Consider the following 26,605-nt stretch of genomic DNA (forward strand, 5'->3'; position numbering starts at 1 on the left):
GGGCTCCCATATGAAACTAAACAGCAGACATGGAACTGGCTCTCCCAGGCTTGGAGCAGGTTTTATTTCAGATGCAGCACAGGTGTTGATGGCAAGGCCAGGCACAATGCTGGAAGAGGCTCCCTTTCATCTCTGATCTCCAAGTCCAGAGTGGATAAGGGTAAAGGGCTGGTTTCTGTGGCAAGCAGCATTCTCAGCTGTAGGCTTGGCAAGGCAGGGCTGAGGTCTGAGTCCCAAATGGTTGGAATGATAGAAGAAGAAAAAAAAAATCTCCTCCAGAGAGTTCTACTTTCTGGCTTCCCCAGGGAGAAGGCCCTAGCTCCGTACCAGTGTGGCCTCATCCTCTGTGATAGCATTGGGGTCTCCTTCCAGTTCAGTGGCAGCAATGGGGAAAGGCCTAGGAGGCTGGTGTTGGAAGAGGGCTGCCCGGTTCTGCTGCTCACCCTTCTTCACCCAGTGCCCATAGAGCCGGAAGGCACAGTTGTCAATAAGGCGCCGTACTGGCCGCAGTGCATAGGGGTCTCTCAATAGTGCATTCTTAGTTAGTGGTCGTAAACGGTGACTGCTTAAGGCCACTCGTCCAGCAGCCAGAACTGTCCACACTGCCACCTGGGAAAGGGGACAGTATTAGCCTCAGTAAAACATCCAGCATAGGGAAGAGGGCAAGGCCTGGGTGACCCTGCTACTCTCAGGCTTACCCGGAACCGCTGGCGAGGTGTGAGGTTCCAGGGTTGGCCGCCTTCACAGCGCTCAAAGAAGGGGTGATGTAGGGCTTGCTCAGCTGTCAAGCGTGCCTCAGGATCCACTTGCAGCAGCTTTGAGATCTAGAGAAACTTTATAGCATGAGGGTCAGATCTTGGGTCTTCCCTAGTATCATTTCATGGCCCCTACTCACCAGGTCTTTGACGGTGTTTGAACGATCATCCCACTCGGGTGAACTAAACTGATATTGGCCTTCCATGATCATGCGTAGCATCAGGATTTGGCGCCGGTGCCAGAATGGTGGTGAGCCAGCCAGAAGTGTGAACAGGATCACCCCACAAGCCCAACTGAGAATGAGATCATGGTCAGACTGCATAGGTAACAAGCCAGGATGTGACACAGAAGGGAAAGGGATTGTAGAGACTCACAGGTCGACTTCCTTGCCGTAGCCTGGGTGGGTTTCATCCATGGAGCATTTAAGGATCTCTGGTGCTAGATACCCCGGAGTCCCACACAACTCTGTGGAGAAAGGGCAGAGGATTGAGGGACTGCCACTAGCATTCCCTGCAGAGCCCCAAGCACCAACCCTTTGCTGGAGCTTCTCAATTTCACAAGAACACAAGTGCACCCTTTTGGATCCTGTGTGTTTCCTGCTGAGCCTCAGAGCAAGGGCGCATCCCTAGCTAACCACCTTAAATTCTCACCAAAGCTCATGATGGCCTTAGGAGAACTCAGTTTGGGAACGGTCTCAAGGTCTACTCAATGACATCATTCACCTCCCCACCTTCAAGCTGAACTACTTGTCACCAAAACAACTTGTTTTCACCACTATATCAGATGCATAATGTATGTGAAAAGCAAAGTTCTTTCTTTCCAGACAAGATCTCACTATATAGCCTTGGGTGGCTTGGAACTCATTATGTGGACCAGGGTGGCTTCAGACTCAAACATTCTGCCTGCCTCCGCTTCCTAAACGCCGGGATTAAAGGAGTGCACACCATGCCCAGCACAAACCTGAATTTCGTAAGTGCATACTGGGGTAGTCCTTGTTTAAACCCTTCCTTAAGGTTTGCTCTAGGTATAGTCTACATGATCTATGCTGGTCTACACAGATAGTTCTGGTACAGACACAGAAACCCTGTTTCAAAACGAAAAAAAAAAATCTCTCCACAAAAATCCTTCCTTGATTCTCTCTCAGGGCATCAGGATTGAGTCTAGGTGCCTATGGCTCAGGTGCCTCCATCACTTGACACAAATCTGCATTTTTAGTTCTTTTTGTCACTAAAGGTACCCATTCCCCCCCTTTTTTTGTGATTTCAAAAATTTCAAACTATTCCATGTTATACTTCCAAGAAAATTTAATAAGCCTAAATTGAAAAAGACTTTTGGGAACACAAGTATTTCACTATGTAGCACATATCAAGAGTTCTATTGGAGGGTCATGAGGTAGATGTACCTTTCCCAAGCTTATTATCTTCCAAGAAGCAAGTTAAGAAATGCGTGTTAAGTCATGTGAAAATATAAAAACAGCAGGGGCCCCCACTGGATGGAACTTTAACATGAAACCCAAATCACTCGAGAGGTGGAAGAGGCAAGGCAAAGGTGTTCCAGAAAGATGTATATGTGGAAGCCGGGTGGAAAGAACAGTGTCCCCAAGGTCCCTGGAGCCCACAGGTTAAAGTGAGACAGCACAGTTCAAGGCATCTGCTATGGCATTTGTCCCATGATAAATGCCCATTATTTGTTTGCTAGTAGCATATTCAGTATAAACCATAAAGGACAAGATAGCTTATGAATATCTCTTAGGACTCCTATACCTAAATTGGCTCAGGGTTTCCCATCTGCACTAGAAATGTGTGTGTGTGTGGCACACATGTGTAGGCCCAAGGCTGACCATCTTCCTCAAGTACTTTCTCCTTTATGTGTTTAGAAAAGAGCTCTCACTTGAGCCCAAAGCCCCACTCATTTGGAGAGTCTAATTAACAAGCTTATTCCAAGGACTCCATCTCTGCCTCATCCACGCTGGTATGCCCATGGGTGTTGGGATCTGAACTCTGGTCCTCAAGCTCGCATGGCAAGTACTTTACCCACTGGACATCATCCCAGTCCCAGAAATTTTTGTTACAGTGAATCATTAACAGGATCCTCACAGCACTGAAGTACCACAGAGAGGTTTTGTTTTATCCACACTTCAAACTGCTGGGGCCCTCTAGCCCTACTCTTTCCTCCCAAAACAAAGCCCAGCTCTCCTGGCCCCTTCTCTGCCTCCCTGAGGTCCAACAGTGCTCCCTTCTCCTGGCTCCCCAGGCCTGGTTCTCTGCATACATCTCATTCTCTAAGATGAGGAAGTCCACTGAGTTGCACAAAGCCTTTGCATCAAGAGCACTTCAGCAGCGAGTATCCATTCTTTCCCTTGGCATTAGGGAACTCAGTTCTCAACCTGGCCAGGCAACCTCAAGTTTGGGCTTGCTTCTCTCTCTCTTAAGGGACCTGATCTCCTTACCCCGAAGCTTTTCGCCAGGTTCCAAATGGCAGGAGAACCCAAAATCTGAAAGGCGGATCTGCAAGTTGTCATCTAGGAGAATATTCTCAGGTTTCAGGTCTCGATGTACAATGTTGTTGGCATGGAGAAAGCTCACTGCTTCCAGCAGAGACCTCATAATGGACCTGGCAAGGCAGACATCTCTGTTTCTCCCTGTACCATTCTCATAATTCCCCTGGCCATCCCAAGGGCATTAGGTTCTACCAGTACCTGGTTTCCTTTTCTGAGAGGGCTACTTTCTCCGTGAGATAGTCAAACAGCTCTCCTTTCCGCATCCTAAGGGATTGGGGGAGGGGGAGAAGAGGCAGATGTACCCTACTGGAGGCTGAGAAGGTGGTAAGGCCAGTGAGGAGAGACTCCTCTGTGGCAAGCAGGAGCAGCTTGGGAAACAGCACTCCAGGAGTGAATTAGATTGAGGGGCAATTTGACACAGTGTGCTGGTGGTTCAAATATCCTTAGTGTGCCACAGAGGAACACTTTTAGTAAGAATGATGACTTCTTGTGGTAAGACACAGGAGGACTCCTTAGATCTGAGAGCAACTACAGCTGTAAAAGTCAGCACTGAGAATACAGGCCAAGTTCCATTACAGTTACAAAAAGGTAGAGTAAAAGTCTTTTGGAATTTGCTTATTTTAACACCATTTAAAATTGAGGTTATAGCCTGGTGGTGATGCAAACCTTTAATCCTAGCATTCAGGAGGCAGAGGCAGGTGGATCTCAGTGAGTTCAAGGCCAACTTGGTCTACATAATGAGTTCCCAGACAACCAGAGAAAAACCCTACAGAGAGAAACCCTCTGAAAAAAAAAAAAAAAAAAAAAAAAAGAAAAAAAAACAAAAACTTGAGGTTCCATCCAGGCAATGGTGGCACAGCTAGGTGGTGCTGGCACACACCTTTAATCCCAGCACTTGGGAGACAGAGGCAGTCTGATCTTTAAGTTAAAGACCAGACCAGCCAAGGCTACAATGTGAGATTCTGTTTCACAAAACAAATAAACACATAAATAAACAAATAATAAAAGAGGTTATAATTACAATTCTAATCAATACTCAAAATGGATTTTTGCAGGATAGTGAATAGACATTTCCTATTTCCCCTCAGATTTTTACAGAGAGCCATTTGATGGCTTCGTGAATTTTTTTCTGAATAATTCAAATTATTCCCTCCTTTCTCAGAAACAGGGTCCTGATATAAAGCCCAGGCTAGCCCTGAATTTGTAATCCTCTTGGCCTCAGTCCCTGGAGTACTGGGATTACAGGCATCATGCCTGACTAAATCATATTCTCAAAATATATTTGTAACTAGTTTGCACTCTATCGTGTAACACGTAACATCAGATTTAGGTAAACGAAAGGAAAAGAACCAACAGGTACAGGGACAGCAGAGCAGTGTGCTAAGTCAGGAGATTCCTGAGAGAGGACCGTCTACAAGGACTTAGTTCAGTGCTCAACACTTGGCACCTAGTCTTCTCCCGCCTCATCTTTTTATAACCAAGAGGGACAGGGGCCTTGCTGGTCATTGTAATTCTCTTGGCATTTCCTGATCATTATTACTCTTGAAGATTCTGCCTCAATAATGGCACCTAAGGAGAAGGTCTGTGCCTTGGACTTTCTGGGAAAAGAGCAATAGAGAGCCCCAGCAGGAGCAGAGATTGATGTAAACAGAGTGTCTCTTGCCCACAAGCTGTGACCTTGTAACTCTGTAACCCTGGGACCACACCTGGAGGCAAGGAATAGAGTTCTCTGATGAGCAGGGTGATACTCACAAGTCAAACACCAGGAACATGAAGCTAGAAGACTCGTAGGAATCGATGAGAGTGACTGGGGAAAGAGGCAGAAAGGCAGAGAGAGATGGGAAGGAGCAGATACACATCACAGGTGCTTTTCCACCCAAGGGCAGCACTAGGCTATTATCCTGGGAAGGAAGGAGTACCAAGGAGGCTACAGGGACCCAAAGACTGGCTACACTAGGAGGTAGAGAGAGTGAGGAAGAAGACCTAGAGGAATTCCAAGGGTGTGGGTTATGAACAGGGCCAGCAGGGATAGGGTCTGTCAACCAGCAGGAGCAGGGAATGCAGCCTCACTGATATGGGGGTGGCCAGCGACCTGGCGAAGAATGTGCATCTCTCGCCGTGTGGCATCCCGCACCTCCTCCAGCTGCTCAAGACTCAGTCGCTCAGCTGACACCTCCATGATCTTCACTGCAAACTCATCACCAGTAGCTCGATGGACACAGCGGCGGACCACAGAGCTCACCCCTCTAGCAGAATCAAATAAGAGCCAGATCAGGCCTCCCACACTCCTTCCTTAACCCTTTTTTCTTTTCCTCCCTCCCTCCCTCTCTCTCTCATCTTCTCTTTCAGCTTCCCACCTCTGTTTGTTTGTTTTCTTTGAGACAGGACCTCATTATGTAGCTCTGGTTGTTCTGGAACTCATGGAGGTGCAACTGCCTCTGTTTCCTGAGTGCTGGGGTTAAAGTTAAAGGCATGTACACCACATCCTGTAAGACTGGGTGTTGCTGTGTAGCCTAGGCTGGCTGGCCCTGAACTAGATTACAAGTGTGTACCACCACATCTGGCTTCTACATTCTTGCTTACCATACCAACTCACACCAGGAGAAGTGCCATGACCACAAACCCTATCCTACCATAGCTTCACAATGTCTTCAGGCATGTGGGTACCAAGCAGCAAGGCCCATAGGAACTCAGGAAGGTGATCTGAGTTGGATCCAGGGTCTATCCTCCCTTTTTTAAGCCCCGAAGAAGGCCTTTCACATGGTCTCAGAGTTTGCCCTTTGCAAGAAGTGGTAAGAAACCACCTCAGTCTCCATCCAAATCCCAAATTTTCCCTATACCTTTGTGTGTAAGAAAAGCTCAATAAATGTCTACAGTGGAACCCAGGGCCTCCTCTGTGCTAGGTTAGTACTCTACCACTAAGCCACATTCCCAACCTCTAGTCACTGGGTCTTATAACTTCAGGAAGTTCAAAGGCTCAAGTCATCTAGAACATACTAAATGCTACCTTTACCAGTCCAGCCTGTTTTCTCCCTCCTCAAGCATCCCATTCACCTTTACTTTAAGGGTGAGTACTCTTTAGTAATTAAACCTTTCTAGTAAGATTCTAGAGCATTTCAAAGGGGAAAAAAGTCTTAAGACTCAGTCTTTTTTTCTGCTGACAGACTCTAGTGCCTTGTTCTCTTTGAGGTCAGCCTTGGGCTGCGAGAACAGCATAGGGGGATGTACCTGCTGAGTACGGGTCAACAAAGACAAAACATAGGACTGGGCTGTAGCTCAATGGTAGGATGCTTGCTTAGCACCTATGTCTCTGAGCTCAAACCCAGTCCTCACGTCCCCCCAGCATAAACCTGCTAAAGCTGAGTGTGTTGGCCCACGCCTGTAATTATGGCACTCAGAAGACTGAGACAGAGGATTTTGAGTTCCAGGCTAACCTCAGCTGCACAGAGACTCCGTCTCAAAAACACTAAATATTAATAAAAATAAGTTGGATTAGCCCAGGGCTCCATCCTTAGGCCTCAACATTTTCTTTCAGTGTCTTCTGCACCTCTGAGATTTCAACCTCTAAGCCCCTCCAAGTGGACGCCAAGTGCACTTGCGCGGTAACAGCCACCCACACTTTTTAGATGTGGGTTCTTTCCCCTAATACACTGTGGTGGTTTGAGTGAGGATCGTTCTCAGAGGCTCATGTGTTTGAATGCGCCCTCCCTAGTTAGTGGAATTGTTTGGGAAGGGTTAGGTGGCATGGCCTTACTAGAGGAGGTGTGTCACTCAAGATGGGCTTTGAGGTTTCAAAAGCCCAGGGCAGGCAAAGTTTTGCTCTCTCTGCCAGCTGCATGTAGATAAGATGTAAGCTCCCAGGTACTGCTTCAGGGTCATGGCTATCTGTCACCTATCTGTCACCATGCTCCCTGCCATGTTGGTCATGGACTCACCCTCTGACACTGTAAACAAGCCCCAATTAAATGTTTTCTCTTTTAAGTTGACTTGGTGATGGTGTTTTCTCACAGTACTAGAACAGACACTGAGATACACAGTCTGTTCCCTGGTGACCTGTATTGAATCCTAGAAGCCTTAAATAGCTATGTGACATCTCCGTGTGATATCTAAATTTGCCTGGCCAAATCTAATGCCACATGCCTGCCTTTCTCAGACCTTAAAGCATTTCACAAAGTAGCTCCTGGCAACCTTCTAAAAGGATATTCTTTCATTTTTCTTACTAGCTCACAGATTGCATCTCTGCGTGGTCCTCAGTAGTTCTTCTAAGTGATCAGGAAATGGTGACAGAACCCCGGAGCCTTGGCCCCTTCCTTTCTTTACACCCCCCCCCCCACTGTCCCTATCTACATGTTGATGCCTCCAAATTTATGATTGTTATATCGAGCTCTGAGTTCCAGACTCAAACCCACTTGAAAGCTCTATCCACTGGGCATCTCAAACCTAGTATTTCAAAATCAAACTCCTGACTGGTTCACTCCACTCCCCAATCTAACCCTTCCTCAAGTCTTCACTTAGAAAATGGTATTCAAGTGCTCAAATAAAAACCGTAAAAGCTACCGTTTCCCCTTTCCTATGGAACCGTCACTTGGACCTGATCGCCCCTCTCTGGCTCTGAAATCCCTGTGTCACCACCACCAGTCCTTTCCTATCACTATGGAAAGGCCAGAAAGCTTTTTACACTTCCAAGTGTTTTAAGTGCCACATACCTTTCAAAGTGTCCTAACACACTCAACTCATGCCCAACACACAGAAGAATAAAAGGTGGGCTCCGCTTTTACCCTCAGTTAACCCAAGTGCAGAGCATCAGCTCCTAGCTCACAAGCATACTTGTGAAGGCAGGCAGCTGCACTACATGAGATTTTAAGTTCCTCATCATAGCCTGAAGCCCATTTCACTCACTTCCTTTCTTGTCTTTCCCAAGTCTTTCTAGGGTCTAGCCCCTACCTTGGGCCCTGCCCTAACTGTCCCTTCTAAATGAGAAGATCTCCCCACCCCCACCCCCCTTCAGCCTATGTTCACACTTGAAGGCTCAGCTCAAGGTTCAGTTCCTTGGGGCTAAGAATGTAGCTCTATGTTAAAGCACCATGTCCCAGGATGGGGCCCCATAAACAACCAAACAACCGTCCCTCAAACCTACCCCCTCATTTTCTCAGAAGCCTCCTCAGGCTTCTTGTCTGTGGAGACTTCACGATTTAATCCCATTGCTTTATTCCCCCTCATGCCTGCAGTGGTCTTCATCTTGTTTCATTATCTATCTATACTGTTAGGATGTAAATTCCAAGACAGAAACTTTATGGGTTTCTGTGATTCCCTCACCTGGTGTCCTTAGTGCCTAACACAACATGACCAATACACTATACTTCTGAAACTAAACCCACGGAGCACCTGTGGTGGCGATCACAGTAGCAATCCTGGTTCCCCTCCCTGACAGGGTTTCTCAGTGTAGCCCTGGCTGTCCTTGAACTTCCACTGTAAACCAGTCTGGTGTAGTGAAGTCAACAGAGATCCACCCACCTCTCTGCTGGGATCAAAGGCATGCGCCACCACCCAGCTCCAAGCATCTTTTATACGGACCTCTATTTTGCTAACTAGATACCTTTGAAATGCTCGTGTGCTTCTTCCGGGCACTACAGAGTAGGAGTATTTTCTACCCTCCCAGTGTCTGGAGCACAATCACGTTCGTTGACTATGCAGATGAATAAATTAGAGGGAAGAAAATACTAATCTAGTCACTGGTTTTCCACTGACCACTTCCTAAACTATCCCGCCTTCAGAAGGAAGCCTTATTCCAGTCTGGGATCTGACTACACTGGACCTATGTATTCTGCTAAGGCTCACCTGCCAATGATGTCCTTAGGGTCGTACTTCTGGTAAAACTCTTTGGCTGCAGCCCAGTCAGGGAGTTCATCCTCCGGCCCCACGTCCAACGTCATTCTGAGGGATGTGGGGGCCTGCGAGGAGGAAACGGAGGGCAGTGAGGGCAAGGAGGCCCACAGGTTCTGAGAGGACGCACATCGTGGCTCCCGGGGGCGCAGCACCTGCGGCTGGGGCGCCAGGGTCCTGGGGAGTGGGGGTGGGGTAGGGGAAGGATCAGGACCGGGGAGACCACAACGAGGGGCCTAGGGGGAAGGGAGGGAAGCAGGGTAGGGAAGGGGATAGGGAAGGGAGGGAAGGGGGAAAGGTGGCTCGGAAGAAGGGGGAAATGGCACAAGTGCGGGCGGCTGTTACCGCGCAAGCGCACTTGGCGTCCACTGGGAGGGGCAAGGGGTCTCGAGCGGGATGTCCCGTGAGGGCGGGGGAAAGGGAGTATGGGGGGGAGGGGGTGGGGAGAGAACAGTCTAACCTGCGCAAAGACCCTCCCTCAGCTGCCCGGCTCACGTTTACTCCTTTGCTTTAACCTGTAAGGTTCCCACAGCGACCTAAGGCTCCGCCCCCATCATCGCAGCCAATGGCCCCAGGTGCTTGAGTACTAGGGATTAGAAACCCTGCGGATTGGAAAATGGCAGTCCAATAGGAAACCGAGATTCCAGGGCCGACAAGGACTTTGGACCTAGAAGTCCCCTAAAGGTCTCCACCACGAGAAAACAGCCAATCAACGTGTAGCATTTGCTTTTCTCTTGCGGCGCTGCAGGTCTGTAAAGAGACGCGGAAGTTAGATTACCGGAAGTGTGGTATCTCTGCACTACCTCCCGGTGCCCTAGGACAAGGTCCTTTACGTTTCCTTCTGGTATCCTCATCTTAATTAATCTCTTTATTATAGTAAGAGCCTATTCCAAAATTCCTCTTTTTGTGGAAACCTGCGTGTAAACAGGTGTAGTCATGCACGCCTAATCCCAGCACTAGGACGTGAGGCAGGCAGAGGAATCTCAAATTGGAGGCCAGCCTAGTGAGTTCCAAGATCCGCAGAGCTGTTTACACAGAGAAATTGTGTTTTGAGAAACACAACAAAACAAGATGCATGTGCATTTGGTGCCGACTAGAACGTCCAGGATAGTGTCCATCATCCTGGGGTCACAGATTCCTACCGTAGTATTAACTAGTCTTGCTCGCAGAAGCCTCCTGCATTAAGTACACAAGGTTGTAAGATTCTGCCTGGAGTAATTCCAAAGCTAGCTAAATCCTAAAACCAAGGCTCTGGAGTAACAGCAAAGAAAAAAAAAGCAAAATCCTCAAGGTTACATTCCAGCAGAAGAGAAACAAGTCTTTGGTTTTTAGACAGTGTCTATGTAGACCTTTGTTAGCTAGAAATTTGCTCTGTAGTCCAGGCTGGGGTGGAACTCCCAAAGATCAGTCAGCTTGACCCGAGTGCTGGGATTAAAAGTGAATATTACCGAATGATTTTCGGTATGATTACGCCTAGATTACCGAATGATTTTCTAACAACCTTTGCTGTAATGAAAACAAGTAACTTATAGTTTGTTTGTTTTTGCTTTCTATCGCTGTAAAGCACGGGTATTTCCTCATCAGGCTTAACTTTAATAACTTGCAAAAAAGTTTTGAACTTTCCTAAGTAGGTTTGTTGCTGGTATATAGGAGATAACTATTTTGCAATTAGTCAAAATAAAGTGTTCATATAATTAGGAACCAAGAGTCTTCCTATGAGAATATAGAATCTGGAACTAGAGGAAGAACTCAACAGGTAAAAATAAGGACAATGGTGAAAAATAGATTAAAAATATAATTTTGTTTCCCAGGTTTAATCTCTAAAAGGACCCCAAAACAGAACCTAGTAAACAGAGTGTAAACGCTGATTTCTATTAGTTGCAAACAAAGGAACCAGGGGTCTTTGGGAAAAGTGACCAAGGGCAAGAATAATGAGGTAGGGATCACAGTATGGGCCTCCTGATGTTCCATTCACCCCACAGACTTTAAATATGTGGGGTTTACTACATGTTCATCTTACTTTACCAGAACATATTTTAAAGATGGCAGTAGGACATGGGATACAGTTTAGCTGCTTGTCCAGCATGAACAAGGCCAAACTGAAAGCACTGGGGAAAAAAAGTAAACAGAACTGGGCATAAAAATATATTCACATTATGAATAAAGGAGAAATGGTGGTTTTTGGTGAAGATAGATGCTTTTGAGTCACTATGCTCCTGTGTAAAACCCCATAAACTCGGTGGTTGGTGACTTTATTTGGTCGCTATTGCCCTATTTGGGGTAAATAAGTTTTTGTTCCTCTCTTTCCAGAAAAGTCAAAGCAATTGGCATATGAACAGGGACCTGCAAACCCAACAGCAATCTGGGAGATGTGGTTCCATGCCCCTACTATGGGGAACAAAGATGCTTCTGAAATGGGTCTCAGTACAGTGTCTGCGGGCAGTGTGGGGAGCTATCCTGATGATTATTGTACCCCAGTGTGGTAGGGAATAATGCACCACCTTGCTGTGGTGCCAGAGGCACATTCCCTGCAATGAATAAGAAGTGTAAACAAAGCTCAGAATTCTGAAGGCATTTGAGAGACAAGTCCAGGGCAATCAGCTGTCACGTCATTTGTTATAGGGTAGCATGTCTCCTTGTTGAATGGGGTCTGCTACAAGTATGGGAACACTCCATAATGGCTGATGGACTAGAAAATGCTACACCTCTCAGAGTATCTTATGTTTGATGGGATGGTAAGCAGGCTATGGTGGCAGTTCTGTGGGCAATAAGACACAACCAAGTGTCAGAACTTGCTTGTGTAAGGCGTTATTACCAGGAGGCAAAGATAAGCAACTATTTCCGTCCACACTAGCTTCTGACTTGACAGGAAATGTGAAATGGAGGGTGATGTATGTATTGGCTTGTTATTTCTCAGAGCTAGAAAGATAGGGGGGGAAAGTACAAACTAGTTCCTTATATATTTTTTAAAGATTTATTTATTATATATAAGTACATTGTAGCTGCCTTCAGACACACCAGAAGAGGGCATCAGATCCCATCACAGATGGTTGTGAGCCATTGTGTGGTTGCTGGGAACTGAACTGACCTCTGGAAGAGCAGTCAGTGGTCTTAACCACTGAGCCATCTCTCCAGCTCCCTTATATTATTCTTGATTTCCAAAAACCTGGGATTCATAGAACTTTGAAAGCGAAGAGGGAGAGTTGCAGGATTCCCTGACCTTTAATACAGAAAATGGGGAAACCCATTAGTTAAGCATACAGACAGGGACACTAAGTAACAAGTACAGTACAGACAACTATAAGCAGGGAAAACTACATTTGACCTGCTTGAATGGGAAATTACTTTGAAAATTACACTTTATGTATATGTGTGTACATGTATACACATCACAGAGTGTGTGTGGTCAGCAGACAAGTTGTAGGAGCAGGCTCCTTCTGCAATGTGGGTCTCAAGGATCAAGTTAGGTGGTCAGTTTTGGTGACAGAAATGTTTGCTCTGAGCTATTCTGTTGGCCCTGAAACAGATTTTTACGAAATAAATAAAAGTTTCTCCTAATGGCCTGTTGAATAAAGCTGAGGGATATGAAGATGATGGGATGTGAAGTGTGGAGAAGAAACTGAATAATGTGAATTTGCATAGTTTGAGGCAATAAAAGGGAAAAGAATCCCTGGCGGGTTAGTTCCTATGAAACACCAGCTTGGTTATCACTGGCTAAAGCTCTCTAAAGATCAGCTTCTGGAGGACAACAGAAAAATGAGAGACATTACTAGGCCAATCACGCACAGTGCCAAGTATACTGGGACTGAAAGGACTATTTTCACAGGATCATGAGAGAAAAAATAAGTTAATTCAGCAATGACCTCTGAAGGGCTGGTCAGTAGCTTTTGCAGAGCTTCATGGTGAGAGGCATGTAAATCAAGTTTACAAGATGTAAAACAATCAAAGGGGAGTACAAAAAGACAGAGGAATCTGTCTGATCACTTAAAGACCACCACACCAGAGCTTGGTGCCATATCTATCAGTACATAGGAAGTAGAGAAAGGAGGTCAAGGTCATCTTGAGTAGTTAGTTCAAGGCCAGCCTGAAATACATGAACACATCTTAAAAATACAGTTCAGTGGGCTTGCTACCAAATTGAGGATGTGAACCAATTCCTAAGTCCCATGTGGTATAAGAAAATCAATTCTTGAACACTGTCCTCTTATTTCTGTGTGCATGCTGTCCTGGAACCCTCCCCATACAACACACAAAATCAATAAAAATGGGGATTACAGAGATGAGCCAGTGGTTAAGACACTGGCTACTCCTGTAGATGACTTAGGTTTGGTTCCTAGCATCTATATAGTGGCTTACAATAATCCATAACTCCAGTTCAAGATGATCTGATCTAACACCCTCTTTGACCACCCTGGACATTAAGCAAGCATGTGGCACACATATATACATGCAGGCAAATTTTAATAATTTAATTAAAAATTTAAAGTCCATCTGTAATAAAAAATTTTGAACAAAAAATGAAGACAAAATGTGGCATTTTTATCAAGACAGCATTCCTATGTAAAATTAAAAAGCCAAAAGCCTGAGCAACAGCTTACCCAGGATTTTTCTAGTGGTAGGCAATTACCCTACCCAGAGCACATTACTCTATACAAAAAATAGAGAATGGAGTTTATTTCAGTTAGGCATGGTCAATGGAGAGATGCTGGACACAAGTTCAGAGCCTGTCAGACACTGGAAGCTGGCTCCAGTGTCAAGTGTAGTAGGCCAGCACATGCATCTGTTAGCTTTTTACTCAGCTTTCACCCAGACCAAGTAAAGCTTAGCTCTACTTGAGACCATTCAGGATGCACGGGTAATGTGTCAGCCCAAAGGCTAGGAGTAAGGAGAGGAGATGGCTCACGGGAAATAGCAATAGTGGAAGGGTACTGTCCTCTGTGCGCCATACCCAACATTACTCTCTTGATTAATTGATTCAAATGTTGTATTGGATTTTGCCAATGGTGTTTTCAGAGTTCCCTCTGATGAAAAGGCCTTCAGGGAGTCCAGTTCTCTGCGATAGTTTCATTATATGTTAGCCTTTGAATGTCTCATAGACTCGCAAAACAACTGGAGGAACAGTAAAAACTACAATGAAATAATTTCCACAGGAGCACCCAGAGTGACAGGAAAAAAACCTCTGAAGCTATAAAGTTCATTAGATGAAAATCCTGGTGCCAGGAATAGAGTATATTCTGAGATGTTGCCAGAAAAGCCTCTGGGGCCCTGGAAAACATAGATGTCATTGTTACTGCTATTGGTTGCATCCCAAAAACTCGATGGTAAGTCAACTGCTGAAACACCACATTGGTTGTAAGATATGGAGAAATCAATTGGACTATCTGTGAGCCCAACTGCTACTAGTTGTCTTTAAAAAAATAAATCAGAAGGTAAATGTGGAATGCTGACAATAACTTTTGCTTATATCCATACAAAGGGAAACTTTTTTTTTACTTTAAATTATGTGTGTGTACACGTCTGTGTACACAAGTGCAGTTGCCTGTGGAGACCAGGGAGCTTCACATTCCCTAGAGCTGTTTCTAAGCTGGCAATCATGAATGCAGGGAACTGAACTCAGATCCTCTGTAAGGGTGGTACAAGCTCTTAAATGCGAAGACATCTGTCTATCCCAGGAACTTTTGCCAGCAGGTAACAGACAGAGCCAGTCAAGGTTCTAAAAATAAGTGACCGTTGCTGTGGCACTGTGGCAATTCTAAACCATAAATGGAAGAAATGTCCAGACATTGCTATCATTCTACCCTGCTCTCCAAAAACAAAACCTCACGTAATATCCTCAAAGAATTTTATGAAAAGAAGGTATCAGAACTGAAGAGGTAGAATGTTGTGAGCTCTTCTCTCCTAGCTGAAAGAGTCTCTCAAGAGCATGGAGGCATTTGAGAATGAAGACACAGGAAGTCCTTTTCTTTGGCTATACAATTAGTAAGCAATTGCTAAGGAGAAAAACTCTTGGTCAAGGAGTTCCAGGGATGCAGCTTTTGTGAGTTTCTGCCCATGGTGATGTGGACTTTTTAGTGATATAGCTACCTGTGTTTCGTAAATATCCCAGTAAACCCACTGGCTCATTATATTAGACTTGGATTAGACTTGGTCTACTGGTGGTGTCCTATCTGGGGTGAACATATTCATGACTCCCCAGAAAGAGTAAAACATGTTAGAACACTGAAGACAGCCATCACATGCCACCCCTCCTCCACTATCAGTGTGTGCACCTCTAATTTGCATAGCTCTACTCTTTCCTGAATTATGGTAGTCACAAAAAGAATTCTATTTGTGAAGTACATAAGCTTCAAAAGACACAAGAGCCAGGCAAGGTGTTAAGGTCAGCCTGGTCTGAAAAACTTGAATTCTAGGACAACCAGTGCTACATAGTGAAGCTACATTTTGAAACCCTGTTTCAAACAGGGTATGTGTGTATAAAAATATCTATAGTAGCATAGTTTTATAACATGAATTGGAAACACCTCAAGTGCTTCCATAAGATAATGAACAAATTATACTGTATTCATATAACATAGCAACAAAATTACAGCTATACATAATACTTACTATACAATGTTAACAGCAAAGACAAAAAGATAACAGGACTCCATCTCTATAAAGACAATTTTTAATTTACGTATGTAGTCACAGCGGCCAGGAAGTTTTGAATTCCCTGGAAGTGGAGTTTTGAGCTGCTGGATATGGATGTTGGGAATCAAACTTGGGTCCCCTGCAAGAGCAGCAAGTGCTGTTAACTCCTGAGTTGTTTCTCCAGCCTTTTTGAGGAAGATGCTCTTGTATTTCATTAAGATTTGCTGGGCTGGAGAGATGGCTGCACTTGCCGCTCTGCTAGAGGTCCTGAGTTCAAATTCCCAGCATCCACATGGTGTCTCATGACCATCTCTATATAAAGGGATCTGATGTTCTCTTCCGGCATGCAGGTAAACATGCAGCAGAGCACTCATGTATATAAAATAAATTTAAAAGTAATTTGTGTCTGAATGTTCTCCATGTGTAGTACATGCATGCTTGATAACTGTAGAGATCAGAGGGCATTGGAAACCCCTGGAACTGCCATTATGGAGGTGTGAATCATCATGTAGGTAAGGGGAAACTCAGGTCTTCTGCAAGAGCTAATTCTTTTAACTGTGGAATTTCTCTCTATCCCTCATGTATCCCATTCTTAGCATTTATTTACTCCTCAGTTGGTTGGCTACATTTCTATAAAGCAGATGCAAGCAAAATTAAATTACATTGTAAGAAATTAGAATAGTAGTTATATGTGATAAGAAATGATTAGTATATATTAAGGTTTTACAGTGTTGACAGCAATCGATTTGAGTAGCTTTCAGGTATTGGCTAGGTGTTAATTTAAACCTTATATTTGTTTGGGAACCTGCTCATAAAGTATATTTTATAACATTAAAAACTAAACTTAAAAACTATTTAAGCGGAGTGTGATAGCGTACATCTGTAATTCTAGCAGTCAGGAACAGAAGCCAAGGAGGATCAGGATTGAGGCTACTATGGGCTATAGGGTGAGGCCTTGTCATTTCAGAAAACAGCAACAACTTAAAAAACAAAAAACAAAAGGACTAGTCAACCATGGTGGTATATACTGGTAATCCCAATATAGCACAGCAACTCTGAGGGACAGCCTGACTCAATAAAACAAAACCAGGCTCATATCCCATCCCTAAAAACCTTAAATACTATCTACCAGGAGTCTCAAGATAAAGAATATAAAATGTATTTAATCATATAACTGTTAATTTGTAGGATGGTAGTTCCTGTAATCTAATCTTTTTACCCCTGTGGAACCAAACTGTCTGAATTCAATCATATCTTTATTTTCTAGCATTAGGGCCTAGGATATATACCTCAACTATAAAGAAAAATGGCACCTACTACTGAGTCATTGTGAGGCCTCAGAAGATACAATGCCTAGAGCACAGCCTAGCAGTAATTACTCAGTGTGTAATGTGCTAGCTACTAATACTATTCTTTTTGTCAGAGTTTAGGTTCATGGCTAATAAGAAGCTCATTTTTTTTCCCAAAGAAAAATTCCAACAAACCAAATCAAACAAACAAGTCCCTAAAACCAAAAAAATCCTTTCCTTCTCTTGAAGCCATGAGATAGACTTAGAAGGCAGATACAGGCTTAAGTTATCATTTAGATGTCTACCCTTGCTTTCATCAAAGGCCCAAGGGAAAAGTAGGAAAAAGAACAATTAGACAGTATTTCACCACCAAAAAAGATTTTTATTACAAAACAAATTCTAATAAAAATCAAGCCTGGTTTCCATCCCTTTCTCTGAATGGAGGCTCCTAGGATGGAAGGGCAAGGGAGACAAAGCAGAGGATAATGAAAGAACAGAGCAGGCTGACCTCCCCTTCAAGTCTCAGGTGCTTTGAATAGCCTAGTTGAGCTCTTCCAATGGCTCCCGAGAAAGGCAACATCCTTCCAGACAGGAAGAACCACGAACCACTCCTGTCACCAGAACTGAGCACTGCCGAACTGTTGGACTGGATCCAGGTCTTGACTGACTCTCAGCAAAGGCCACCCAGGGTTACTCAGCCTGAGCAATGGTGTAGGAGAGCAGCCACAGCAGCAGGGGACACAGAAAAAGGACAGCAAACCAGACAGCAAAACTGGCCATAATGAGTCTCCGGGCCCGGGCCCCCAAGTATATGGCCTCCTCCGACTGGCCTGCCTTATGCCGCTCTTCTGCCTGTTGGGGGCAGGTTCTTGGTTAGATTCTTCCCCCTGCTTCTGTCCCAAAGTACCCATTGCCCCAACCCACTTCTTATCTATCATTGCTCATTACCACACACATTAACATTTTACAACCTTTTCTGGTCTTTCTTGCCTCATCTGCAGTACAAACTGGCCACAGTTAGCTCACAAGATTGCATTGTTAATGACATTGGTTTGGGATGGAACTCAAGGGCCTATGCATACTATCCAAGTACTTTGCTGAATTACATTTCAAAACTGAAAAACACTTTGTAATCTTTCTATTCCCATTCTTTTCTATTTGTCCCACATTCATTCTCTCTCTCATGGTCCAAAAGGCACCATCATTTTCATCATGAAGGATTGCTTTTATGATTTTTGTCCCAGTGAAATTCTTATGATAACAGAAAGTGTTTCTGACTGTCAAGATACATCCAGGTAGTGAGAAAATTACAGAATGATGCTTAAATTAGTTTGAATAGTCTTTCACTAGGTATATGTGTATGCTGGACTTAGTGATGATTCACTTTTCATGGGCAGGACTCTGGGCTCAGTTCCTAGTAATGCCACCCCCAACCCAACCACCAAAAAAAAAAAAAAAAAAAAACTCTAACAACTACACTGCTCCCTTCCACATAATACGTTTTTTTCCCTCATCATTACTTGTCTGTCTGTCTGCCTGTAGTCTTGACCCTTGTGATTCACCTTCAATGGAGGGTTTGAGAGTAGATATTTCTGAAACACAAATCTGGCCATGTCACTCCTCTGAAAAAACTTGAATTGTTCTCTGCTATTTAAGATGAAGTTAAAATTCCCAAGTACAGAATTGGAAGCATTCAGTTATCTGGTTCCTTTGATGTCAATTCTCAATATTCCTCATTTAATCTCTGTGCACACTGCTGCCTTTATTTGGATTGTCCTTCATTCCTCATGCACTCACCCTTTCTGTCATCTTTTTGATGCTTTGGTAACCACTTACTCTAACAGAAACCCCAATCCCCCTACAGAGATACGTCTTTCCTTGTTCCTTTGTTACTATGGTACTCTATGCTTCTCTTGTACTACAATATTGATGAGCTGAATCCTAATTATCCATTTTTAAAACTATCACTTTCATAAGACATGGATTCTTTGAAAGTATTCTTACTCTGGCACTAAGCCAGAGCTAAGCATCAATAGATATTTAGTAATCATTTAATTAACTGTAGACAGATCAGAGACAGTCACTTCATTATACCCACCCATTCCCACAGGACTTTTATTCCTCACCTTGATGGCCAACACAAGAGCCATGATTCCCAGGCAAGAACAGCCACAGATAATGCTAGTAGCTGCCAAGTATTGGAGGCGGAGCCAGCAGCAGTGGATAGGGGATGGAGAATGAGCAGCTTCCATGTTGCTCACCAAGCTCTCCGCTGCCTTCTCCTCGTCCTCCATCACCTGTGGGCGATATAGTCAAGGCACTTTTAAGCCCAACAAATGAGCTCTTGCTTGGGCATGGTGACTCCACCCTTCTCAAAGCATGCTGTCTAGCGTCCTAACTCAGGAATGCTGTCTTACTGGGAAATTCCTCCAGTGACTCAGGTCAGAAGACTAAACATGGTTGGAATCTTTTCCATCAACTTAAGATTCTGAATCTTCTGAAAGGCAAGCATGTGTAAATGTACTTACTCTTCAACAAGTACAGAGAAGGAAACTGACCTGGATACCAAGAAACAAGAGAGAGAATCTTAAAGCTTAGGCAGTAAGACTACGTAGCTTCTTTTTGATACAGGGTCTCATTATGTAGCCTCTCCCTAGCTGGCCTGGAACTTAGTATATAGAAAAGGCTGTCTTCAAATTCAGAGATTGCCTGCCTCTGGCTTTGTGCTTAGTTTATTTATTTGACAGTTTCTCTATGTAGCCCTGACTGGCCTAAAATTCAGAGATCCACCTTGACTGATCTTGATGCCTCTTGAGTGCTAGGATTAAAGACATGTAACCACCACCCCAGGCATAAATAGTTCTGAGGATGAAGGAAAGGCAAGATCATATGGTTCTTTTTGATGTTTATAAAAACAAAACAAACTTAAAAAAAATAATAATAATAAAAAGACAAAAAAACACACACCTAACCCAGGAGTGGTGGCAGACATCTATAATACCAATTTGGGACAGGAAGTAGAAAGATCAAGAAGTTCAACAAGTACAAGGCCAGCATTGCTAGCTCAGAATCTGAGGATACCCGAGATCCAGTCTCAATACAAAGCCCTGAACATGAAACACCCCCTTTGCTATGCTTTATTGCCACCTCTCTCCATTTTATCCCAGACCTCACAACCCAACCAGATTAGCAGAGTCCAAGTGACTTCACCCACAGAAACCTACACGCCTTCTTTACTCAGGCCCTCTATGCACACCAAAATATCTTTCCAACACTCATGTCTAATCATTATCCTACAGCCTGGACACAGTTACCCACCACAAGTAACGAAAAATGCAGAGATAGGAGAGCAAAGATGTGGCAAAGCTGCCACAGCAGTTGAGGTAAGAAATGAACTGTCAGCAAATGAGAAGAGCCCAAGAGAGGGCCCAGGGAGTTAAGGTCAGAAATTATAAATATAAGCATAGATTCTTACCTGGCCATAGGCTTTGAGGAACTGTGAGTTTCGGCTCCTGCCTCAGGTTTGATTTGGCTTGGGTGGAGATGAAGCTGACTCATGGCTCCAGGCCAAGCCAAGGTACTTGTGGGGCCAGCCACCAAGTGAAGAGCCCAGGGAGTTGGGAAGGGGCATGGCCAACTCAAACCAGTTTGGCTAGATGGAGTGCAGAGGAGGGCTAAGGCATGAGCAATGGAGGGTGCCTACTTTCTGAAGACAGGAGTGTAAGGAAGCACCTGAGTAAGGAGACTGAAAGGGAACTCTGGGATGTTGGAGAGCTGAGGGAAAGTTCAAGAGTCAGAGAAAAGAGTTTATCTGGGTGGTCTAAAAGACTCTACACAGGCTACCAGAACAGATTTGACAATCTTCCCTTTTCTTTTTCAATGGGAGAGGGATTAAGTTCTGTTTCAAGGGTATAGAATCTTGGATTAGAGATCAGGCATGGAGTCATTGCAAGAGGGAGGTGAAAAATGACGTCCAATTTCCCACCCAGCCCTCCACCAGACCAGGAAATCAGAAGCCTCCTTACACGGATGCTTGTACAGAAACTAAGTTTATTATGTTTTTTTTTTTCTTAAAAAAAAAAAAAAAAAAAGAAAAAGAAAAGGAGAAAAAAAAAAAACCAAACCCACCCCACCTCATTGAAAAGCCCCTCCCCCTTTTCCCTAAGGGTTTGAGGCTGTGAAAGACAGCTGGGAAATCAAGTACAAGGGGGTGGGGACAGAAACTATCTTGCCACCCTTAACACTGCCCAGCCATATGGGATAGGAGAGAAGGGGGGGTTGTGACAAGCCCCATTTCCATGACAACCAGTAACCTATCCCCTACTTTGGTGGAAAGGAAGACAGCCCCCTATGTCTCCCTGGAGGCTTTTTTCCCTCAAAGACTTCAAGTAGTGGTTAGCAGAGTCAGGCCTGGGCATGGGGAAGTGGCCATGGTGGGATACCTAAGTGAAGTGGCTGCCCACTCACGTCTTGGCCTTTCGACCTCTGTGACTAATAGTAGGGACAGATAGGTGGGGAGGAGCACTACTACGCAGGATACGCTGGTCCCCTTGGTTGGTGGTCCCAACGAGCCTGCGGGGACCAGTTCGACGGCGTGGGGTTCCATCTCCTTCCTCCTCGTCACCTGAGGCTTCTGCCTCTGACTCCTCTACTGAACCCTCAGGCCCCAGGGGACTTGGGGGCTGCAAGCGGCCCCGTTTTGCCATCCCAGAACTCCCAAGTGGAGCCCCTGACCTTTTGCGAGGCATTTTCTCAGTTTCTAGTGGGGGAACTAGAGACCCTGGACGCAGGCGGGTTGAGCGAAATTTGGGAGTTAATGAGACCACAGGTGGTGTCAGTTCTAACCCACTTGGCCCACTATCTGCTAGATCCAGGTCATCCTGAATTACGGCCATCACCATGGACCCTTCACTCTTCCGTCCCCGCATCCCTTCAGCTTCAAGGCGTAGGCGGGCCAGGCGGGTCAGAGGGCGGCTTCCATCCTCATCAGAGGAACTGCTTTCACTCTCCACCTGACCCAGAGGTTGGCGCTGCACTCCTAGTCCACAACTCTCAACAACAGAAGAGCTGTCGGGGTCCAAGATAGGGTGTTGGCTGGGCCTCGGTGATGGTGGATTCTTAGGAGGTCGGCCCCGCTTCCGCTTCGGTGGGGATGTTGAAATGGTGACAGTGGTGACAGTGTTGGCGACAGCAGTGGGACAGGCTAGGAGTGGTGTCAGGGGTGCTGGGAAAGGGAGTGGCTGTGTCCTGCTCTCTAAATTGCCATCCCCTGGAGAGGATATGGTCCCAGGAATGGGCAAATCCCTTGCTTTAGGGGGACGCCCACGCCGTCTTTTCTCCACAGGTGATAGAATGATGGGCTCTGGTCTGTGAACTGGTTGGGGTTCAAGAGGCTGGGGGCCAGGAACAAACTGGGGCTTGAGCTCAGGCTCTGCAGCAGTTACTGTTTCAGGCCCAGGGACTGGGTCAACCCCATTGGTTTTCCCCTTAGAGATGGATGAAGGTGCCTCATCCACCCCTCTCCCAGCATCTGCTGGAGACCTGTTCTTTTTGGGAGGCCTCCCCCTCCGACGTTTCACAGCAGGTGGAGTGACTGCAAGCTCTGCTCCTTCTCCATTCTCTGGGCTGCCCCCACCAGTCATCCCCAGTTCATTGTGACGACAAGCTATGAAGGTATGCTGGGTTGGGGTAGACAGTGAAGATGTAGGAGCAGCTTCACAGGGCCCACTGCTAGGAGGTGAGGATTCTGGCCCCGACATACTGTGGATTGATGGGCTTCTTGGACTGGCGCTAACTTCTGATACCCCAGGTACTAGCGTGCTGGCAGTTGCCCGATGTCGCCGTCGCTTTACGAGTTCTTTTTCCTCTACCACAGTTACTAGCCTTCCTGGCAGCTTTCGAAGCACTTTGGGACCTGGGGGCTGTCCTGTCCGGCCAGATCCCTGACCCCTGATTTCTACATCAGCACTGGTTCGACGCCGTGGGGGGCGGGCAGGCAAAGGACCCTCAGGAGAGGAAGTGGCTGATGATGAGGTTGATGGAGCTATAACCTCAGTTCTAACAAGTTCTTGTGGCTTCTCTGAGTTGGAGATTGGGATCTGAACCTCTCTTGTTTCTTCCAAGTTCCTGTGAGTCTCCAATAGCTCCTGAAGTGGCTCATCAGATGCTGCTGAGGATGGGAGCTCCAGCCCATTGCTCTCACTTAGACTCATGTTCAACTCCTTACCACCAGGTAGCAGTATGGGATTGGTCCCCTCCACAGGACCTGGCACCTCCTGCTCCTGATCATTGGGGATGCTCTCGGCTTCCAGGGTTGAACTGGGTGCAGGAATTAAAGAAAGATTCTTCTCTGATTCAGGCAGGACATCAACAGCTACTGGCAAAAGATCCTTTGGAGGCACAAGACTAACCAGGGAAGCCTCAGAATTGGTCATTCCAGGTAGCTCTGGAGACTCCACAGGTGCCAACTCTTGTGTACACACCTCTACTTCCCCTGAGTCCAAGGGGAGGTTGGTAACCCCAGGAGAGATGGGAACAGGAAGGGAATCAAGTGGGGCTGGTGAAGAAGAGGGTAATAGAGAGGTTTGAGCTGGTAAGGGAGTACAAGCAGGCAGAGGGGTACAGGCAGGAGGGGTAGAAGCAGGAGAACAAAGAGGAAGTTGAAGCAGAGGTGAGGGAGTAGGCAAGATATGAGCAGGAAGAATGGTTACTGGATTTGGGGCTGAAATGGGTATTGGAGCTGTGGCTAGGGCAGAAGTTATAGCAGAAGCAACAGAAGCAGCAGGATCAGGAGGAGGAGGATCAGGAGAAGCAGGAGGAACAGGAGGAGAAGCAGGATGAGGAGCAGGAGGAACAGGAGCAGAAGCAGGAGGAGCAGGGGCAGGAGGAGGAGGAGGAGGAGGAGGAGGAGGAGGTCTAGACCTAGCTACTGGCCTGGGAATTCGTTCTCTCACAGGGCTGCATCGGGGAGGCACGAAGGTGTTGCAGGTATGATGGGAAGATGTGACAGGAGTGTGGTTTGCTCCTTGAGCTTCGGCCCGAGCTCCACGAAGACGTTCACTGACACGAGTCCCCAGCCTCTCAGGAGCCTTGACTTTCTTGCTGCGCCGGTGGCTGACTCCACTAGTTCCACAGGACATCTCATCCCCAGCCCCAGGTCCTTCCTCTTCCTCTTGGGGTAGTCGAAACACCTCCTCCTTTGCTTGGTCCAGGTCTTTTCGGGCAGCTTCCACTTGTTCCTATCAACAACATAGCCCAACAGTGTCAGGAAGAGGCAGAGCAGAACAAGGCATGGTAGAAACCAACAGTTTCCCACTATCTTAATCCTCTTACTTCCAACTTAAGAAGACTTACCTCTGCTTGTTTGAGCTCCTCTCGGCTTACTTCCTCCAATGAAGCTTCTAGGAACTTCATGGCATAGCGCTCAATGGGAGTCAGCTGCAGGGAAGAATAAAAGATAAACATAAGGACCTAGAACTCAGGGCCTACCACCATCATTTACTATTACCAGGAAAGATGGAAAAAACAGTCCTGGCATAAGTTATGACAGATGAAGAGAAGTGTTGGTGGATCCAACACTGACCTGTTCTACAAGGGCAGCAATTTCCTGTTCTGCCCTGGACATCTCCTCATCCTCAGCCCCAGGCCCGGGCCGACTGGCTTCCTCTCCCTCACCAGCAGGAAACCCATCGTTCTCATTAAATTCTGCAAGCTCAGCCACTTGTTCAGCTTTGGCCTGAGTGGCTGCACGAATATCTTCTTCATCTTCTGCCCGACATAATGCCTTCAAAGTATAAAGAAGAAAAACAAAGCACATACAAATAAATTTAAGAACACAGAGGCCAGAAAGATGGCTCAGTGGGTAAAAGGCAATTGCCCAGAAAGCCTGATAACCTGGATCCTCAGAATCTATAATGGAAGATTTATAGACAGTTGCTCTCTTACCTACATATGCATGTGGTAGCACATATTGCTTATGATAAATAATACTTTTTTTTTTCCAAAGAGAAGTAGGTGGGAGAGCTAGAGAAATGCCTCAGCACTAAAGAGAGCTTACTACTCTCTTTTTATTTTATTTTTTAAGATTTGCTTATTTTATTTGAGTACACTGTAGCTGTCTTCAGACATCAGATCTCATTACAGATGGTTGTGAGCCACCATGTGGTTGCTGGGAATTGAACTCAGGACCTCTGGAAGAGCAGTCAGTGCTCTTAACCACTGAGCCATCACTCCAGCCCAAGAGAGCTTACTACTCATGCAGAGGACCTGAGTTTGGTTCTCAGCACCATATCAGGTGGTTCAACTGCAGCTCCAGGGAGCAACCCCTTTGACCTCTCACAGCACTCACACAAAGACATATAACTAAAAAATACAAATATACCAAAAAAAAAAAAAAAAAAAAACAAAACAAAACAAAAAAAACCCTTAAAAAATAACCCCTCCCCCAAATTTCCCTGGCATGTTGCAGGTACATGCCCATAATCTCAGCCCACAGGATGCAGAAACAGGATTGTTGCAAATTTGAGGTCAGCCTGCTCTATATACAATGTTCCAGGCCAACCATAGACACATGGCAAGACCCTGTCTCAAAACAAAGTTATATCTTGTAATTTACATTTCATTTATGAAATTACCAAGGATAACAAAGTATTACTAAGTGGCCCTGGCTGGCTTGGAATACATTATGTAGAACAAGGTATCTTTAGATTTACAGAGTTCCATCTACCACTGCCTCCAGTATACCTGTCATTATATTCCTGCAAAAACACTTGATGCAGTACACACCTTGATCCCACTCTCAGGAGGCAATGGTACGTAGATCTGAGTTCTAAGTTCTAAGCCAGCCTGATCTAAATAAAGAGATCCAAGGCAGCCAGGCCTGCATATGAGACCCTATCTCAAATTAAAAGAAAAAAAAAAAAAATCAATGAAAAAAACTGAATCCAAGATTAAATAAAAACAGATTTACTCTAGCTGTGATGGTGCTCGCCTTTAACCCTAGCACTAAGAAGGCAGAGGAAGGCAGATCTTTGTGAGTTCCAGGCCAGCTTGGCCTACACAGAGTTCCAGGGTGGCCAGGACTGTTACACAGAAAAACCCTGACTTGAAAAAACAAACAAACACCAAACAGATTTATAGATGAACTCAGCAATGTTCTGGAACACCAGCTTTATCAAAGCAGCTCAACACTCAACACATGATAAAATGGATTTTGCTAGTTCTCCCACTAGGGATAAATTACTATTTTATAGTCCTTTATTTCTACTTCCTTTCCTGTACAATCAGACTTAGGGCTCTCTGTAAAAAACAGTAGGAATAGTTCAAGGAAGGGTGTAGCTGATGGAGAATTTGCCTGCATGCAAACATGCTAGCTTCCATCTGCAGTAACAAAGCATAAAGGTTTGATGCCTTTATTTCATGGCATTATTTCATGATGCCATGAAATAAGGGCTGGAGAGGTGGCTTTGAATACCTACTGCTCTTGTAGAAGATCCTTCCAATTTCTAGTACCTACTCTGGGTGACTCATACCCTGTACACTCTAACTT

General features: G+C 45.4%; 2 protein-coding genes across 9 annotated transcripts in view; both read right to left on the minus strand.

The window, feature by feature from the left end:
* Window positions 1-34: 34 nt before the first annotated feature.
* Window positions 35-21,101, minus strand: LOC308416879 (phosphorylase b kinase gamma catalytic chain, liver/testis isoform). 6 transcript variants are annotated; one of them, XM_080911992.1, is made up of 10 exons: window positions 19,185-21,099; window positions 9,095-9,207; window positions 5,327-5,502; window positions 5,009-5,063; window positions 3,455-3,520; window positions 3,206-3,369; window positions 1,131-1,221; window positions 896-1,049; window positions 699-824; window positions 35-609 (listed from the first exon to the last, which is right to left on the minus strand). In XM_080911992.1, the coding sequence occupies exons 1-10, from the start codon at window positions 19,350-19,352 to the stop codon at window positions 316-318; spliced, it is 1,407 nt and encodes a 468-aa protein (XP_080768118.1). In that variant the 5' UTR covers window positions 19,353-21,099; the 3' UTR covers window positions 35-315. The 6 variants fall into 6 exon arrangements, with proteins under 6 accessions (XP_080768118.1, XP_080768113.1, XP_080768114.1 ...); XM_080911987.1 differs by lacking the exon at window positions 19,185-21,099 and adding an exon at window positions 9,635-9,691; XM_080911988.1 differs by lacking the exon at window positions 19,185-21,099 and adding an exon at window positions 9,600-9,641.
* SRCAP (Snf2 related CREBBP activator protein) overlaps window positions 21,098-26,605 on the minus strand; it is a 46,583-nt gene continuing 41,075 nt past the window's right edge. For all 3 annotated transcript variants that reach the window (XM_080911986.1, XM_080911985.1, XM_080911984.1), the window contains 3 exons: window positions 24,641-24,841; window positions 24,412-24,495; window positions 21,098-24,296 (listed from right to left, as the gene is read on the minus strand). In XM_080911986.1, coding sequence (XP_080768112.1) covers window positions 21,522-24,296; window positions 24,412-24,495; window positions 24,641-24,841 — 3,060 coding nt within the window. In that variant the 3' untranslated portion in view covers window positions 21,098-21,521. The remainder of the gene's footprint in view (window positions 24,297-24,411; window positions 24,496-24,640; window positions 24,842-26,605) is intronic.

Source organism: Micromys minutus (assembly GCF_963924665.1).
Source record: "Micromys minutus genome assembly, chromosome: 2".
In the NCBI taxonomy this organism is placed as follows: domain Eukaryota; kingdom Metazoa; phylum Chordata; class Mammalia; order Rodentia; family Muridae; genus Micromys; species Micromys minutus.

Bases quoted from the DNA above. Each gene is read 5' to 3' on its own strand.
- LOC308416879 (XM_080911992.1), bottom strand. From the start codon at position 19,352: ATGGAGGACGAGGAGAAGGCAGCGGAGAGCTTGGTGAGCAACATGGAA. The intron at 5,064-5,326 runs GTGAGGCTGCAT...CTCTTTCCCCAG, and splicing joins CGCTGGCCACCCCCATATCA to TCACTCTCATCGATTCCTAC. The intron at 3,521-5,008 runs GTGAGTATCACC...CCAATCCCTTAG, and splicing joins ATGTTCCTGGTGTTTGACTT to GATGCGGAAAGGAGAGCTGT.